Source organism: Sorex fumeus, unplaced genomic scaffold, assembly GCF_029834395.1.
Source record: "Sorex fumeus unplaced genomic scaffold, SorFum_2.1 ptg000006l, whole genome shotgun sequence".
In the NCBI taxonomy this organism is placed as follows: Eukaryota; Metazoa; Chordata; class Mammalia; order Eulipotyphla; family Soricidae; genus Sorex; species Sorex fumeus.
In genome coordinates this window covers 891,679-907,962 of record NW_026606063.1, presented here as the reverse complement: position 1 = coordinate 907,962, position 16,284 = coordinate 891,679, and the positions used below count along the sequence as shown (strand labels likewise).

Genomic DNA, 16,284 nt, shown 5'->3' with positions numbered 1-16,284 from the left:
CTGCGCCACTTTGATGGATCACCCAACATTTTTTTTTTCGACTGTTAATTTCTCTGACATCACAGGCCAGTGACAAAGGATAGAAGCAAACACATTAAGATGGAACTCAGAATCCACAGAGATCCACCTCGCCCATTTTTGGAAGTATTCTGATTTGCTTGAAACTTATCCTTGATGCCTTAAAGGTGGACTGAGGGGTGAGAGAGAGCTCAGTGGCGGAGAATCTGCAGCCCTGCAGACGCCCTCCCAGCATCGCCCCGGGGTCCCCACGGGCCCAGCTGGGACCCAAGGCTGGTCACCCCCGGCAGACCCCAGCTGGGGTGCCAGTCCTCAGCCTTCACTGCAAACAATGGTGCAGTTCCTGGTGCCCTAACAACAGTGAAAGGGAAGGAAGAGGAAAATGAATTAAAAAATTAATTCACAGGAATCATAGTTTTATGACAGGATCAAGAATAGATCAGCTCTGGGGCAGGAGCGATAGCACAGCCGGGAAGGCTTTTGTCTTGCACGCGGCCGACCCGGGTTCGATCCCCAGCATCCCATATGGTCCCCTGAGCAGCACCAGGAGTAATTCCCGAGTGCAGAGCCAGGAGGAACCCCTGAGAGACCATAGAGAGAGAGCTCAGGGGCTACTCCTGGCTCTGTGCTCAGGAACTACCCCCGGCAATGCTCAGGGGACCAAGTGGGATGCCAGGACTGAACTGGGTCAGCTGCGTGCAAGGCAAGAGCCCTACCTATCTCTCCGGCCCCCAAAATCATGAGTCTTAAAGACACCCAATGAGGGTTCCTGAAAATCTCTCTGGGCAGGAGTTGCAGGGGGGAGTCAGTGGGTGCAAGCAGGACCTCCCTGTCAAACGTCCGTGTCTCCCCTCCCGTGTTCAAAACCGTGAGAGTCACACGTGGCCCCAGAATCAGCACAAATAAGAATGAAAAATAAAGCTGGGACGATGGCTCCCACTGGGGGCTGGGGGCTGGGGGCCGGCCTCGAGGGCGAGCGGGAGCGTCCCGAGGGGTCTCCTCGTGCACGCGCCACGTGTGGGGCCGGGGGCCTGGGTCCCGGCCAGGCACGCACCCACCTTCTGGTAGACGATGGAGCAGACGAGGTCCTTGACGGCGGACAGCGACGGCTCCTGGGCGTCCAGGGCCACGCTCTCGCGCGTCAGGCCGATCTGCAGCAGGAAGGACACGGTGTGCACGGAGCCGCGGGAGGCGGTGAGCGATGCGGCCCCGAAGCTGCCACCATTGGACGGCCGGGCGGCGAGTCCCGTCTTGGGGCTGGACGTCGGCGAGGGCGCGGGGGGCACGGCGGGCGGCTGCGTCCTCGGTGCTGGGGGTGGGGAGCTGTTGGCAGACATCTGCCTGCCGGGGTGTCGCTCCCTAGACAGCTGGCGGGGTCCTGCCGGGGCTGGAGGGGGTCGCTTCAAACCCGGGGGCTGGGAGACGGGCCGGAGCCCCTGTAGACGGCGGCGAGAGGCGCGGCTTCCTCTTTCGGGCCGCTCATGCCGCGGGCTGGGCTGCTCCCCCGAACCCCGGTGCCGGGCTCACGGCCAGGGAGGAACTGCAGCACGGAGCCGGCCCCACGTCTCAGCCGCTGCCCCCCAGCCGGCCGCACGCCCCGGCCCTCGGCCTCAGGAAGTCCATGCCGGGCAGGCGCTGGCTCGCTGGCCGGTGTCTCCGGGCGCCCTGGCGGTGCCTGTCCCCGGGCGCAATGCCTAGATGCCCCCCATGCCGGCGGAGGGCTGGCGGGTCGATTCTTCTTGGGTAAAGTACGAAGCTTTCGAAGCACAGCAGCGAGACCTTCCGTCCGAAGAACGCGGCGCTCCTGACCGCTGCAGCTCCAGAAGTGCAGTTCGCCTGGAAGGAGACGGAGTGGGGGAGCACGGATTACTCGACGGTCCTCGAAAGACATCAACCCCGTGCTTTAAGACGACGCTCTGCTGCCTCACGATTCAGCAGCGGGCCCGCGCAGGCAGACGCTCTGGGTTCTAGCGCCCAGACCCGTTTATTCACCGGGGGCCTGACTTTGGGGAGAGCCTCCTGCTTACGGGGTGGGGGGGAATCCCAGCCCTTCCACACACACCTCACTCACGCTCAAAGCCCGACGGCCAAACACTTTCCTTCTGAGTCACGACAAAACTCGAGAAAACAAAAAATAGAAGGAACAGAAACAAAAGGTAAGACAGCCGGTCACGGAAAGCCAGCGCCACGCTCGGCCAGCTGAAGGTGCCCCAGAGCCCCTTCCGTGAAAAGCCCACGTGTGCCCAGGTGTCAGTCCCGCTCGCTCTGCTCCTCAGAGTCTTCTAGAAGACGAAGGAAGCAGAGAAGGGGTTACCACGGTGGACAGTGAAGGGGGAGAGGGGCTTCCCCACAGGCCAGGTCAGAGCAAGGGAGATTACCAGACCCGGTCAGTCTGCTGTCAGTCCAAGGTTTCGGGGGCGGGGGCTGCCCCCACTGTCCATGGATACCCCTAGGAGGAGTGGAGCGAGTGGGGAAGGGACGCAGGAAGGGAGAGCTCAGGGGTCAGCACGTCCACGGCGGGATGGACACTGCCCACCCACGCTCGGCCCTGCCGCACACTCGCACTCGGGGACAGCAAGCAGCAGGGGACAAAGCCCCAGCCCCCGGCCCCAACACAAGTCTGGGGGGGTGGGAGCTGGCCGGGTCACACTTCGCCGAGGCAGCTTCCTCTCGGGAAGGAGGAACCGAGAGGGCAGGGCCCGACTGGCAGGCGGCAGTGAGGGGCTCCGCCCCACCCTGTCTGGGCTCCCGAACTGAGGCTGCATGCAGCCAAGCAGGGAGAAGAGAAACTGGGCTGCGGCTCCCACAGGGAGCACCAGCAACCACTGAGGGAGGACCCGGATCTGGATCCGGGCGGCCGGGAAGCAGGTCCCAGGAATTCCAGGCGGAAACTTAGCACTAATCCTCCCATCGGAGGAGAGGCCAGAGAAGCAAGCGGCCGACACGACAACACAGAGGCAGGATTAGCCGGAACTAAAGCAGAAGCCACGGGGCGGGCATCGGCGGGGCCCACAGCGTGGGAAACTCGGGGAGAGCCGCCGGCTCAGGCCCCGACTCCAGCCAACAGGCACTCCACACGCGTGCGCCCCTTCAGCTCCCAGCCGTTTTATGGCACAAAGATTAAGTTCCTGCCCGTGCTCTGCGCCAGAGTCCCCGGGATGATTTCTCTGTGTGATGGTCGGTCGCTAAGAGTGGACCTGATGTAAGGCTTCAGAAAGACAGGACAGCAGGGAGGGCGCTGGCCTGGCACGTGGCTGACCCAGGTTCGATTCCCGGCACCCCGGAGAGTCCCAAGCCCTGCCCAGGGTGATTCCTGATGCAGAGCCAAGCATCAGCCCTGAGCACTGCTGGGTGCGGCCCCGAGAAACGAACAGAAGAAAGAAAAAGAAAGAAAAAGAAAAAGAGTGGCCATCTCGCAGCCACCATGCAAACACTGAGCAGCTTCACGGCGACTCCGGCAGGGATGCCAAGCCAAGCCGATGCCACTCTCAACTGCTGGGTCTTCAGGCTGAGCGCTCTGGGGGTGGTCGAGTCCCCACCCTGCTGAAGCCCTGACAGTGTCCTGGCACCTACAGGCCAGCTGTACTGACCCACACCTGACCTCTCAGAGACGCCAAGCCGATGACGCTCCCAGGTGTACCAGTTTGCGGGCTGAAAACTCTGGGGTCTTCTCGGCGTCGGGGTGGGCGGCCTCCCCTGCACCCTGGTGCTGCCGGAAGTCCCAGCAGCCTCACCCCCTCACCCACGCCCCACAGCCGCTGCCACGAAATCGGCCCAGCTTCACGACCGACTCGGGAGAGATGCAGCCGGTGTCACTCACGGGCACACGGGTCGCGGGTGGGAAACCCAGGACCCGTGGGGGCAGGGCGGCCCGAGAACTGGGCCACCATCCAGATCCTGGAGCCCACAGCCACACGTGCCATCACACAACAGGGTCCAGAGAGCCCTGGGGGGACAGAGAAGCCCACCGAGCCTGAGGAGCAGAAGCAGGAACACAGAAGCCCACCCAGCACCGAGAAGCTGGTGACCCTCAGACAATGGCATCAGCTGCCCCGTCGCGGGCTGGAACAGGTTCCACAAGTTTTCGTTTATGAACCATTTTGCGACAATTCCACTTGCCATTTTGTTGTAACAGACCATATAAAACAAGTGATTTTGTGCCCGCCATAGGAGCAGGCGTATAGGGTGGGTGGGAAACTGAGGACAGTGGTGGAGGGAAGGTCACACCGGTAGTGGTGGGATTGGTGTCAGAACAGTAAATGCCCAAAACTGTATGAAGAGCAACATTATACACCACAGTGTTTAATTAAAGTAATAATAATAAAAAATAAAGCAGCCTAGATGTTAGCGGCGGGCCAGTTTGCAGCACCAATGCAAGTGAAACGCCAAAGCCTTTAGACCCTTCTGGAGTCTTTGCTTTTTTGGGAAGTAACAAAGGACAGAGAAGACACGCTGACAAGAATCAGGGCTGGAGAGACAGTACGGCACGTAGGGAGCTTGACTGCCGACCCGGGTTCGATCCCCGGCATCCCATATGCCCCCTGGGCCCCGCCAGGCGTGATTCCTGAGTGCAGAGACAGGAGAAACCCCTGAGCACTGCTGGGGGGTGGCCTAGAAACCAAAAAATTTGTCAGGTCTGTCCTCTGATTAGGCCAATCTGGGAGGAACCAACTCAAAGTCAACGGAAAGGCTTTAAAGACGAGGAGGAGATCGGCGTTTTGTTTCAGAAAGTGAAACGGGCAACTGCATGGCTCGATGCCCGGGGAGAAGTGGCTGCTCACGGGTGCCAATGCCAGCGCGGGCAAAGGAACGCACGCACAGGCCTGGGCCACGCGGCGCAGAGTGGGCAGTCAGCCCCACGCAGGCGGGCCGGACCCCTCAGGCCTTGCCACAGTCAGCCTCGGGGCTCCGCTGATCAAAAACACCCAAAGCCCCTGCATCAAGATAAAGGAGAACACGGCGCCAGGTGGGGAGGACACACTCAGCAGAGGCCAGCAGGAGAATGAATCTTCAGCATCCGAAAAGGTGTTAGGAGGATGCTGTCTTACTCAGAACCGCTGCAGAGGGTGGGTGAGCCAGCACTTGGGGTCTGAGGGCGCCCACACCTGCTTCCAGAAAGTTCCGGCGACTTCCTAGTCCTGGACAAAGGAATTAACAACCCAGCTTCTATTCGTAGCCTGCGACGGATACACGATACTTGGCTAAATCCCTACACCGCGCAAGCGGACGCATTACTGCCACCGCGCAGGAAGGGAGCCCCACTGGGGGAGCTGTCTCACAGAACCGGGACGCAAACTGGAGTTTCCCAGCGCCCAAAGACTGCACGCTCCTTCTGTTAGTTCACGCCCTGGCCCACAACTTAACAATGCGGCAGGTTTTCCCCTTAAGTCCCTCTTGGCCGATCTACTTGGGTGGTTTCAAAAGGCTGAACGGGGCTGGAGCGACAGCACAGCGGGGAGGGCGTTTGCCTTGCACATGGCCGACCCAGGTTCGATCCCTGGCATCCCATATGGTCCCCCGAGCACCGCCAGGAGTGATTCCCGAGTATCGCCAGGTGTGACCCAAAAAGCAAGATAATAATAATAATAAAAGCTAACCAAAGGACGTGTAAACAGCAGTAGGGGCTGGGCAGCACAGCACACGACCTGCACGTGTGCATCCTGGCACCGCAGTAAGAACAGGGTATCCTGACGACATCAAGAGCAGGAAGGCCCTTCCCAGCTCGAACGCTCTGTGCTCGGCAAAGACTTATTTTAACGGACGTCCTCCCTCTGACTTTAGTTTCACCAGCCCTGCTTCCCTGCCTCGGATGCGATAATGGCTATCAGGGGTCACCATTTTATATGTCACCATTTTATGTAAAAGTGATTGTTGAGGGGCTGGAGCAATAGCACAGCGGGCAGGGTGTTTGCCATGCACGGGGCCGATCCGGGTTCGATTCCCAGCATCCCATAGGGTCCCCAGAGCACCGCCAGAAGTAATTCCTGAGTGCAGAGCCAGGAGTGACCCCTGTGCATCGCTGGGTGTGATCCAAAAAGAAAAAAAAAGTGATTGTTGAAGTTTCAGCAGGAACAGCTAGGAGGGTGGCTGTGCCTGGACTCTGCCCGCTCAGGTTATCTGTGGCTTCTTGGGCTATTCCATGGAAGCCCGATTTGTCTAGAAGATGCTTTTGCATCTGTGCAGGGGCGAAATAGGGAGGCTAAACAGAAAACAGTTAAGTCTCTTTGGTAGTGCTCTTCGATGTAGCTTTGCTTCAAGAAGAAACCGCGGGGGCTGGAGTCACAGGACAGTGGGGAGGGCACTTGCCTTGTACATGGCCGAGCCAGGTTCCAGCCCTGGTACCCCAGAGGGTCCCCGAGCATCGCCAAGAGTGAGCCCTGCATATAGAAGTAGAAGTAAGCCCTGAGCATCGCCGAGCGTGGCCCCCAAAACAAACACAAAAACAGAAGAAAATCTAGATTCCAACCTGTTTCTAAGTTGTATTAGCGATCACGTCTATTTCTGGAAGCTCCCAGCTGGCAGGTAGATCATCATCATCATCATCAATATTATTGTGTGTGTGTGGTGGGACCTAGGACCCAAACACAGGGCCTCAACCCTGGGACTGACCACTGAGCCACTGCCTAGTCTGGCAAGCTTCACCAGTTATGTGAATTTCAAGGCCCTCCACTATTCACACAAGCCGCTCGGAACTGCCCCCGCGAAAAGACGCTGAAGGTGGCCCGGATGACAGCCCAGGTAAAACTGGGGTCCTGCAGGCAGGGACAGCGCCGAGATTCCCCAGACCTCCTTGCAAAACCACGACTTCCCCCTCTCCCTCACTGCCTCCAGTCACATCCCCCGTCTGAGCGGAGCCTCTGAGGAGAAGCTCTCGGATTCACCCAATAGCTGTTTCACTAAGGGACTCTGGGTCCTGCGGGAGCAGCAAGGCGCACACAACCTCAGAGCGGGACGTGGAGAGCAGAGGGAGAGCCCGAGAGGGTTAAGGAGCTGACCTCGCATGCGGCTGACCCGGGTTCAATCCCCGGTGCCACATGGGGTCCCCTGGGCCGCACCAGGGCTCACTTCTGAGCACAGAGCCAGTGACAGCCCCTGAGCATCGCCAGGTGTGACCCCCCAACAAAACATAACGGGACCCCAATACCTCCACAGCAAGGCAAGGGCAGGTGACTGAAAGAGATATTCCCACGCGCTGCGTGATCTCGGCCGGGTGCATTTAGGCAGGTGGCATGCAGCTCAGCCGGGGTGGGTGAGCGGGAGGGAGTTCGGGGAACCAGGAGAAACCCGCAGTTTCTCATCTGCAATGTCGCCACAGAAACGTGTCTCTGGACCAGAGTCAACTCTGCAGCTGAACGGCTCCTCACAGGGGCCTGCCTCTGCCTCCGTATTAGACCTCTGCTGCTTTTGTGGTGCATTAAAATCCTAAGCCCTCTGCCGCCGGTTCTTAAAACCAATCCCGATGCCCTAATACCGCCATCTCATTTGTACATTTGAAAATAAATAAATCTGCGTCTCCCCGCAGATTAACGGCAATGCTTTCACCGAGAGTGGCCAAGTGGACCACGGGCGCTAAAGCCCTGTTCATCCAGGATTCGGATGAGTCCTCGGCTGCTGGAGCGGAGACGGCCAGCTCCGGCTACTGAGCACTGATGCCCGAGAATCTCTGCCGCTGTGGGTTCTCTCCATCGCCCCGCTGGGCTCTGCAGCACAGGGCTGAGAGATCTGATTGGCCGGGAGCCAGAGACCCGTCGCTCACACGTGGCCACTAGCATCTACCCACACAATCCCAGCAAACTTCCCCACTGAAATCGAAATGAAAACATCCCTTAAGTACACGCTCAGATTCACTGTGAATCACATAATTGAGGAGACCAAACACCCTCGCAGAGAAGACTGAGTCAGTAGCACGCTGACAATTAAGCCACACTTAAGAGCCTCTGGCACTATCAGGATCTCTAAGAGCAGTTTAATTTTTTTTAAACGAGCAATTAACTCTCGTTATCGACTTCGGAATGCCTCCGTAAACTCAGGACAAAATGGCCCTGGAGAAAAGTTCCCGGGACAGGGACGACGATCCCTTTCTGCCGGCAGGAGATCTGTTCTCCCAGCGCTGATGCTACACTTTGTTTTGTTGGTTGTTTCTTTTTTCCTTAGGGTGTGGCAATTTTCAAACGAGAGCCCACCCACCAAAAGAGAAGTTTCCGCCTGAAAGGATACATCCGATGGGGGGAAAGAGCGGGCGGACTCTGTGAAAGGCTCCCCACGGGCCTCTGCCAAGGCAGGATCCAGCCCCCAACCGTTTTCGCCTGAGACCCCCACGAGCGACTCCCCGGCGCGGACCCCGGGACCCGGGCACGGGGGCGGGCGGGGGTCCCGGGCCAAGTCCCCAGCCTCGCGCTGCGCCTCGGAACTTCTCCTCGGCCCACCTCCCCGGGGGGCTGGGCTGCCAGACTCCAGCAGGGGTGGGGACGGGGAGCTGCGGGAAGGAGCGGGGGGGGGGGGCGCGCCCCCGCACCCCCGCACCCCGGGGCGCCGCGCGGGCCGCGCCGAGCCGCGCCGGCACCGGAGCGGAGACCGCGTTCGCGGGGCACGAGAATCGGGCACTCAGGAAAGTTTCCCCGCTCCGGGCGGGCGGGGTGGGCGTCGGCGGGCTCGGGGGGGGGGGTGCCGGGGGTCCCGGCCCGCGTGCCCCCGCCCCGGGATGCTGGTGCGGGGCTGGGTGTGGCCGGAGCCCGGCGCTCCCGGGCGCATCGCGGGCGGCTCGGACCCCGCCGCGCGCCCCCCGGGGAGGACGGCGGCGGGGGGCGCGCGGGGGGCCCGGGGCCGGGAGGCCGCGCCCCGCCCCGCGCCCCCACTCCGCCCCCGCCCGCGCCCCCTGCCCGCGCCCCCCGCCCCGCGCCCCTACTCCGCCCGCGCGCCCCGCGCCGCCCGCCTGGGGGAGGGGACCCCCGCGCCCCCACCTCCCCCCCGCGCCCCCCGCGCCCGGCGGGCCGAGAACAAAGCGGCGGCCGCGCCGGCGCCAACTTTGGGGGCGTCGGCCCCGCGCCCGCGGCCGCCCCGACTTACGGAGCGACTCGGCCGCCGCGGCCCGGCCCGGCCCAGGCGCCAGCGAGGCTTCCCCGCCGCGCCGGATCCCGCCCGCGCCCCCCACGCCCGCCCCCCGGCCCGGCTGCAGGCCCCAGGGCGGGGGCGCGGCGCGGGGCCTGCCGGGAGCTGTAGTCCCCGCCCGGCCCGCCGGCACCCCGGGGCGCCCGCACCCCTCCCCCTCCCCCGCCGCGCCCGCCCCGCCCGCCCGGAGCTCCGGGAGCCCCTTGGGCAGGCGCGCCCGCGGGGTGCGGGGGTCTCGGCGGGGGCCCCGGCGCCGCCGCCCGCCCCGGGCTGCAGGGGACAGCGTGGGGACAGCCCCCGCGAGGCCGCCCGCCGGGGCGCGTCGGGGGGCTAGGAGGGGGGGCTTGGGTGGGTCCCGGGGCGTTGTTTTTTGACGGTCGGACCCTCGAGGCATCCAGCGCGCCTGGGTTAAAGGCTGGGGACGAGAGTCGCAGAACGACTGAGCTGAAGGACTGCAAAGTAAACTTGCTCCCAAGTTTCCTCGACTGGAAAATCTTTTTTCAGAGACGTTTCTGGAACATTCTCCGAAATTGGAAGCTGCTAAATAGCTCACACCCAGTAAAATCCTATTCGAACCCCCACTTTCTACTTTCTACTTCGTTGGACTCTGCCGGTTGTTTTTTTTTTTTTAATAAAAGTAAGTTCACTTAGTTTTTAAGATATTTTGCGTTTTTTTTAAAAAGTCTTGGAAAATGTTGTTTTCCCTGTCGATTCCTTGGTCCCTGTTCCGAGCCACTGTTCTGAGTCCAACCTCAAATGTCCTTTCTGTAGGATTCCGGCTGTGTTGGAGAACTTTACAGCCCATCCGGCCTGGCCAGGGACTTCCACTTTCTCTCGTCCTTAAAGGGGCAGAAGTTACACTTCCTAGAAGTGAACTGGGGAAACTTGCCTTGCCCACGCCCTGCCTGGGTTCAACCCCTGGCCCCCCAGAAGGTCCCTGAGTGATCCTTGAGTGCAGAGTCACTCCCTCCTCCCCTCCCCCCACAAAAAAAAAACCCTGACTTTTCTAACTCGGGGCTTTGTAAACTTTTTCCACGTGTGATCCCTTTTCACCCAAGAAATTTTTAAGCCTGTCAAATGGGCATACAAGGCCAACATTTACTAAAGATAAATCATATGAAAATTTATATGAAAACTTTATGAAGTTCTATGACCCTATGTGGGGTGGCGCCTCACAGTTTAGGAAGCTCTAGGGTCTAAATAAAGATTGTGTGCATGTGAAATAAGTAGGTGGGAGAGAGATGTTCCTTTCCACTGCTTCTCAGATAAAATACAGGCATCTTCCGTTTTATGTGGACGCTTCAACACTCCGTGCAACTGTGCAAATATCTTTGTAGGGGCAGGAAGATCTCCAAGGTTGTTTAGGCCTGGCCTGGGGGCCATCCCTGAGACCACGTGACACCCCCCCCCCCCACTCCCTCCGGCCCTGGTGGTCTCCAGCACTGTGTCAGTGACCCTGTTGGCCAAGAAGTCCCAGGGGCTGGAGCAATATTCCAGGGATTAAGTGCTTCCCTGGCACTCAGCCGAGTGGTTCAATTCCCAGCATCACATACGGTCCCCTGAGCTCTTCCAGGAGGGATCCCTGGTACAACTAAATACGATAATAATAGTTACAATAAATAAATGAAAATCCATTTAAAGGTTATTGTTGGAAGGGGTCCCCAGACCCCCAAGCACTGTTTAGGGACCCCATTCCCCACCCATCAAAAAATGACTGTTTGTGCCTGGGATTTTCTACCTTCCTTCCTTCCTTCCTTCCTTCCTTCCTTCCTTTTCTTTCCTTCCTTCTTTTAATGTAAACTAATTTCCTCAAGACATTCTCCTGTCTTCAGAGACTGTAGCAGGGAGCAAGACTTGGCTTATAAATATGCAGCACTGTGGTACTGTCCTCCAGTTGTTCATAGATTTGCTCAAGCGGGCACCAGTAACATCTCCATTGTAAGACTTGTTACTGTTTTTGGCATATCGAATACGCCTTGGGGAACTTGCCAGGCTCTGCCATACAGGTGGGATACTCTCGGTAGCTTGCCGGACTCACCAAGAGGGACGGAGGAATTGAACCTGGGTCGCCGCGTGCATTTTTATCCTGGAGAGAACATATAAAGGGAATGAGGAAGGTGGAAAGGACATTTGCATCTCTTTGTTCATTGCCTGCCGCACTGTTCACAATAGCAAAAGCTGGAAACAGCCCAAGTACCCGAGAACAGATGCGCGGATAAAGAAATCATGGCCCCATCTGCACCTGGAATACTACTTGGCTGGAAAAAAGGTGAAATCATGCAATCTGCTGCCTGGTGATGGAGCTGAAGAGTAACATGCCGCGTGAAATGAGTCAGGAGGACAGGCCAGGCTCAGAATGATCTCCCTCGTGTGTGGGATACAAAGTAACACAGTGAAGAAACTAAATACTTAAAGGCAGCAGAAACTGAGAACCCTTTTAATAGGAAGCAGATCCCTGCAGAGGGGATGCAGGGTCGGGGACCCTTGGGAAATGGCGGTGGAGGGTGTGGTGCTGGAATGTTTTTCGCATGGAACCCTGCCAGTATCAATATTACAAAGCACTGGTGCCTAAAATAAGATGTTTTTAAGAAGTGGACTTTTCTGCTTCTGGTGCTTTCTGGAAAGCAGGAGAGCCCTAGGTCTGCAGCTATGCCACTTGCTCCTGGGCCTCACGTACGTTGTTTGGCCCAGCAAGGAGCAGCGCTGGCGAGCTGGCGATGAGAGCTGCCTACTGCTGAGAAGACACGATTCGCTCAGGCTCCTTGGGAGGGAGTCATCGTCCCCCTCACACCAGCCGGCTCTGATTTACAGAACGTGACTAAGAGGAGAAACAAGTTCGATTTTTTTTGTCTTTTCCCCTGACCTCAAAACACAGACGGACACTTCGGAACCCAGCGGGAGTCAGCAGATGGCGCAGGAAACAGTTGTGGGAGGAAACACTTTAGGGGCTTTTGTTTTTCCAGGTGTAGATGCAGGCACGTACACCTGGACGGACGTGGCTCACACCTGAACATGCTTCCATGCCACAGGCTGCAGTATTGACCCATGGTCATCGGACACACTGTCCACATCTCCCGGGGTCCTGCCAGGGCCTTGTTGGGGTCCACCCGGGCTCCTGTGTGGAGTCACATCCTGGCCCTGTTCTCTTGATGGACGGGCTGCCCAGGGTCTCCACTGTGATGCCTCCCACAAGGTCATCCGCATGTCGCCAGTCACACGTGGGAACAGACACGTGGGGGTCTTCTGCTTGGACACAGAGGCGAGCACTGAGGCCGCTAACCCCCTTCATCAGCCTCTACGCTGGTTCCTGTGTTCACCCCACTAACGCCACCCTTGGCCTTATTCATCCTTTCCATCCCCGTTAGATAACAGACCACGGTCGCATGCTATAATCTGTATGCAAACGAATATCTGTGCAGATAGATCTGAATATAGAAGTACGTTTTATAAATAACTATAGCCGCGGGTATATTCATAGTATAGCATAGGTCAGCAAAGGGGGGGGGGGAAATCCCGGAGAGACTTAGTCCCACGGCTGGGTGGAGGGCCACAGGGCTGGAGGGCAGCTGGCGTATGTGGGAACCCCAGTCCCCTCAACATCACTGCACGGAGCCCTGAGCACGGCTCGGAGCAACCAGCACTGCTGGGTATTAATAGTACTGAGAAATACGGTACCTCGATTAATACCCGGGTATCAATGCTTTCCTGAAACACAGTTCCTCCATTAACCACGGTGCCTGTTCCCTCAGGAAAGGCAGGAAGGTCCGACTTGGCCACAGGAAGGAGTTTATCTCCTGCTGTCCTCGGAGAAAGAAAAGCGACGGAGCTGGAGTTACGGAGGGAAAGTCCCGGTGACGCAGAGGTGAGCAGGAAGAGGAAGCCCGTCGGCCACACAGGCGTCCCTCTCGAGCCCTCCCTGAGCGGCGGCCTCCAAGGCCACACCAACAGCTCCAGGCGTGACGTGGGGAGTCTCTGACCCGTGCTCTGCCCGTAGCTTTGTGTGTGACATCGTCAGTCGGACGCTGGGATTCGTCCTGTGATTGCCACGCCCGACCTTTCCAAATGTCAGCTATTTCGAGAAGGAATTTGAGCAACCCGAAGACTTCAAAGGGCCTCATAATCCCTTCGGAGGTGACGGGGGTGAGCTGGGAGCTGATTTCTGTCATTTGGGCTGCCTGTCCCTCCCCCTTGCTCCCACGGGGACCCCGTCCACGAACACTGGGGGGCAGCTCCCAGGACCCGGCAGGGAAGCGGCTGCTGGTCTCAGGAACCTGGAATTTGTTCACTGGGGCATGTGGAACCGAGACCCCAAAGAAAAGATGGAGGCAAGAGGCAACAGTTGAGGGGCACCTGAGATGTACCAGACGCCCCCAGGCAGGGGTGCTGAGAATGGGGGGAGGGGGTTGAGAAGGGAAGGGGCGGGAAGGGGAGCTCAGGGCCACAGCACAGCGGGGAGGGCATGTGCCTGGCATGCAACGGACCCAGGTTCAATCCCTGCATCCCGAATTGTCCCCCGAGCACTGCCAGGAGTAAGTTCTGAGCACCACCAGATGTGGCCCCAACCTCCCTCCACCTCTTCACGCCCCCCCACCCCACACACAGGAAGAAAGTTCAAGTTGGGAATAACAAGGAGAACAAGCAATTTGTCGTGGACTCAGAAGCTAAGAGGCGTTTTCTCACAGGATCTAGGAAGCAATCAACAAACTCTAAAATCCAGCTTCCAGAAATGGATCATTTTCTGTTTATTTATTTGGGGATGCTTTTTGTTGTTGTTGTGGTGGTGGTGGTTGTTTTGCGCCACATCGAGCAGTGCTCAGGGCTTACTCCTGGCCCTGTGCTCAGACAGACATCACTCTTGTCAGGGCTTCGGGGGACCGAAATCAGGTGCTGAGAATTGAACCTGGGCCGACTTTGTGCAAGGCCGGCGCCCTCCCCGCTGTGCTGTCACTCAGGCGCTGCTGCTTGTTTTGTTTTCCTTGGGCTATTCAGCTGACCCGAGTTCGATTCCTCTGCCCTTCTTGGAGAGCCTGGCTATTAATTGCTCCTGGCAAGCTACTGAGAGTATCTCGCCCGCAAGGCAAAGCCTGCAAGCTCCCCGTGACATATTCAATTTGCCAAACACAGTAACAACAAGTCTCTCGACGTTGCTGGGCCCACTCGAGCAAATCGATGAGCCACGGGAGGACAGTGACAGTGACAGTGACAGGCTATTCAGACGGTCATGCCCTCTCAGTAAGGACTGACTTCAGAGTACCGCTATCACCCCGCTAAGACGCCTCCCCCGTACCAGCAGTTGCATCCTAACCCCAGAGGTGTTCCCCAACTTCCTGCCCATTCCAGGCTCCCCAGCTCAGATAGTTGGGGACAGTGGGAGTGGCTGGTCCTGGGTGTGTCCCCCCAGGTCTCCCCCCCACCCAGCTCCTGCAGCTCCCACCTCCAGCGCAGCTCTCTGGGGAACCTCCTGACAGAAAGACCCCAGGGAGGCCACAGCTGAACTCAGCTTCCCCTTGAAACCTGGGCCTCCTTCCTGGTGTGGGTCAGACATGACCCTCCAGCCACTCAGGTCAGAACCTCCTGGGGGACAGAGGGATAGCAGATAAGCCACTTGCCTTGCACGGGGCTAAAGAACCTTGTGTATCGGATACCCCTTCTTCTCCAAATCCAACGCATGGCTTTAGCCCTTCACCCTGTGCTGTGGTCTGTCGCGGTGTGTAACGGCTCCTCCTGCTTTCTGGGGGGACGGCCACTCAGGCCATGTGGCGCTAAGGCAGGTCCCCGGGTGTTTGTCCTGATAGGAAACTGCCCCCACCCCACCCCGTTCTGGGAAGCACCCAAGGCTCACGGGGCTCCCACTCTGTCCTGTGCACTCTGGGCCGCGTGACCGGCCCTTTCTTGGTCCTCTAAGCATGGTCCTTCATACCCGCTGGCAGCCCAGTCGGGCCATGAGCTCTCTCAGGCTGGGTGCTGTCTAACACAACCCCAGCGCTGTGGCAGCCAACCCGTCTCGAGCGCAGTCACTGCCCGGGGCAGACAGTGACCCTGGGAGGGAAGGGGGACCGCGAGAAGACGGGCAGCAGCTCCCAGCAGAGGCAGGATCTGGAGTCCACCCCCCCACCCCCACCCCCGCATTGTCATGTCAGGACTGAGGTGGGCCGCTCTCTCTCACAGTTGTCTGCCTCACACTGTGGGCTGGTGGGAGGCGGTGGGAAGCTGAAGGTCAAACCAAACACAACTGACTGAGGAATCAGAGTGTCGAGGAGCAGGAGAGAGAGAACATAGGCCCAAGGTTCTCGGAGCTGCAGACGTAGGAGCCAACGAGTTTGCCAAAAACTGGAAATGCAATGAGCGCCAAATTAACTTTTTTTTTTTTTGCTTTTTGGGTCACACCTGGAGATGCTCAGAGGTTACTCCTGACTCTGCACTCAGGAATCACTCCTGGCGGTGCTTGGGGGACCATGTGGGATGCTGGGATGAACCTGGATCGGCCACTTGCAAGGCAAACGCCCTCCCCGCTGTACTAGTGATCCAGCCCCCTGTGCCAACTTCTTTCTTGTTTTACCAAGACTGATGAAAGCCAAGCAAGACCTCGAAATCATCAAACAAGAGAGAAAAGGAGACACAACTGTAAAGAGATTCCATCTCCTGCCTTCGGGAGGTGAGGATCCGGAACAGGACGACAGTGCAGAAGATAACACAAATTAAATGGTCAAGGAACCCGCAGTCGGCGGGAGTTAAAAATGGTGGGACTTTTGCCCACCTTGTAGGGAGGGTCCTCAAAAAGCACATGAAAGCACAGCACCCCCTTCCCAAGTAACCCCTTGCCTGGGGGTGTGGCCAAAAGATTTCAGAGCAGGTCTCCAAAAAAGGTCCCAAAGAGACCCCGAGTTGCGGCCCACAAGTGACCTCTCTGGCTCCTGATCAAGCTGCTTAACGGCCATGATCCCAGAAACTCAGGAACAAATCTCAGAACCCAGCAGATTTTGGCAGAAATCCCTCCACACTTAAGTGTTAAAGTTTTGGAATTTCAAAATTGCGTGGCCACTACTGTAGCCACGCGACATCATATGTTATTCTTTTTTTTTTTTTTTTTTTGGTTTTTGGGTCACACCGGGCAATGCTCAGGGGTTACTCCTGGCTCATGCATTCAGGAATCACTCC

General features: G+C 58.4%; 1 protein-coding gene across 1 annotated transcript in view; it reads right to left on the bottom strand.

Moving 5' to 3' along the window:
• The window catches only part of PRKD3 (protein kinase D3), a 36,226-nt gene extending 34,817 nt beyond the window's left edge, over nucleotides 1-1,409 (bottom strand). The window contains exon 1 of the mRNA XM_056122817.1: nucleotides 1,077-1,409. Coding sequence (XP_055978792.1) covers nucleotides 1,077-1,355 — 279 coding nt within the window. The 5' untranslated portion in view covers nucleotides 1,356-1,409. The remainder of the gene's footprint in view (nucleotides 1-1,076) is intronic.
• Between the last annotated feature and the right edge of the window lie 14,875 nt (nucleotides 1,410-16,284).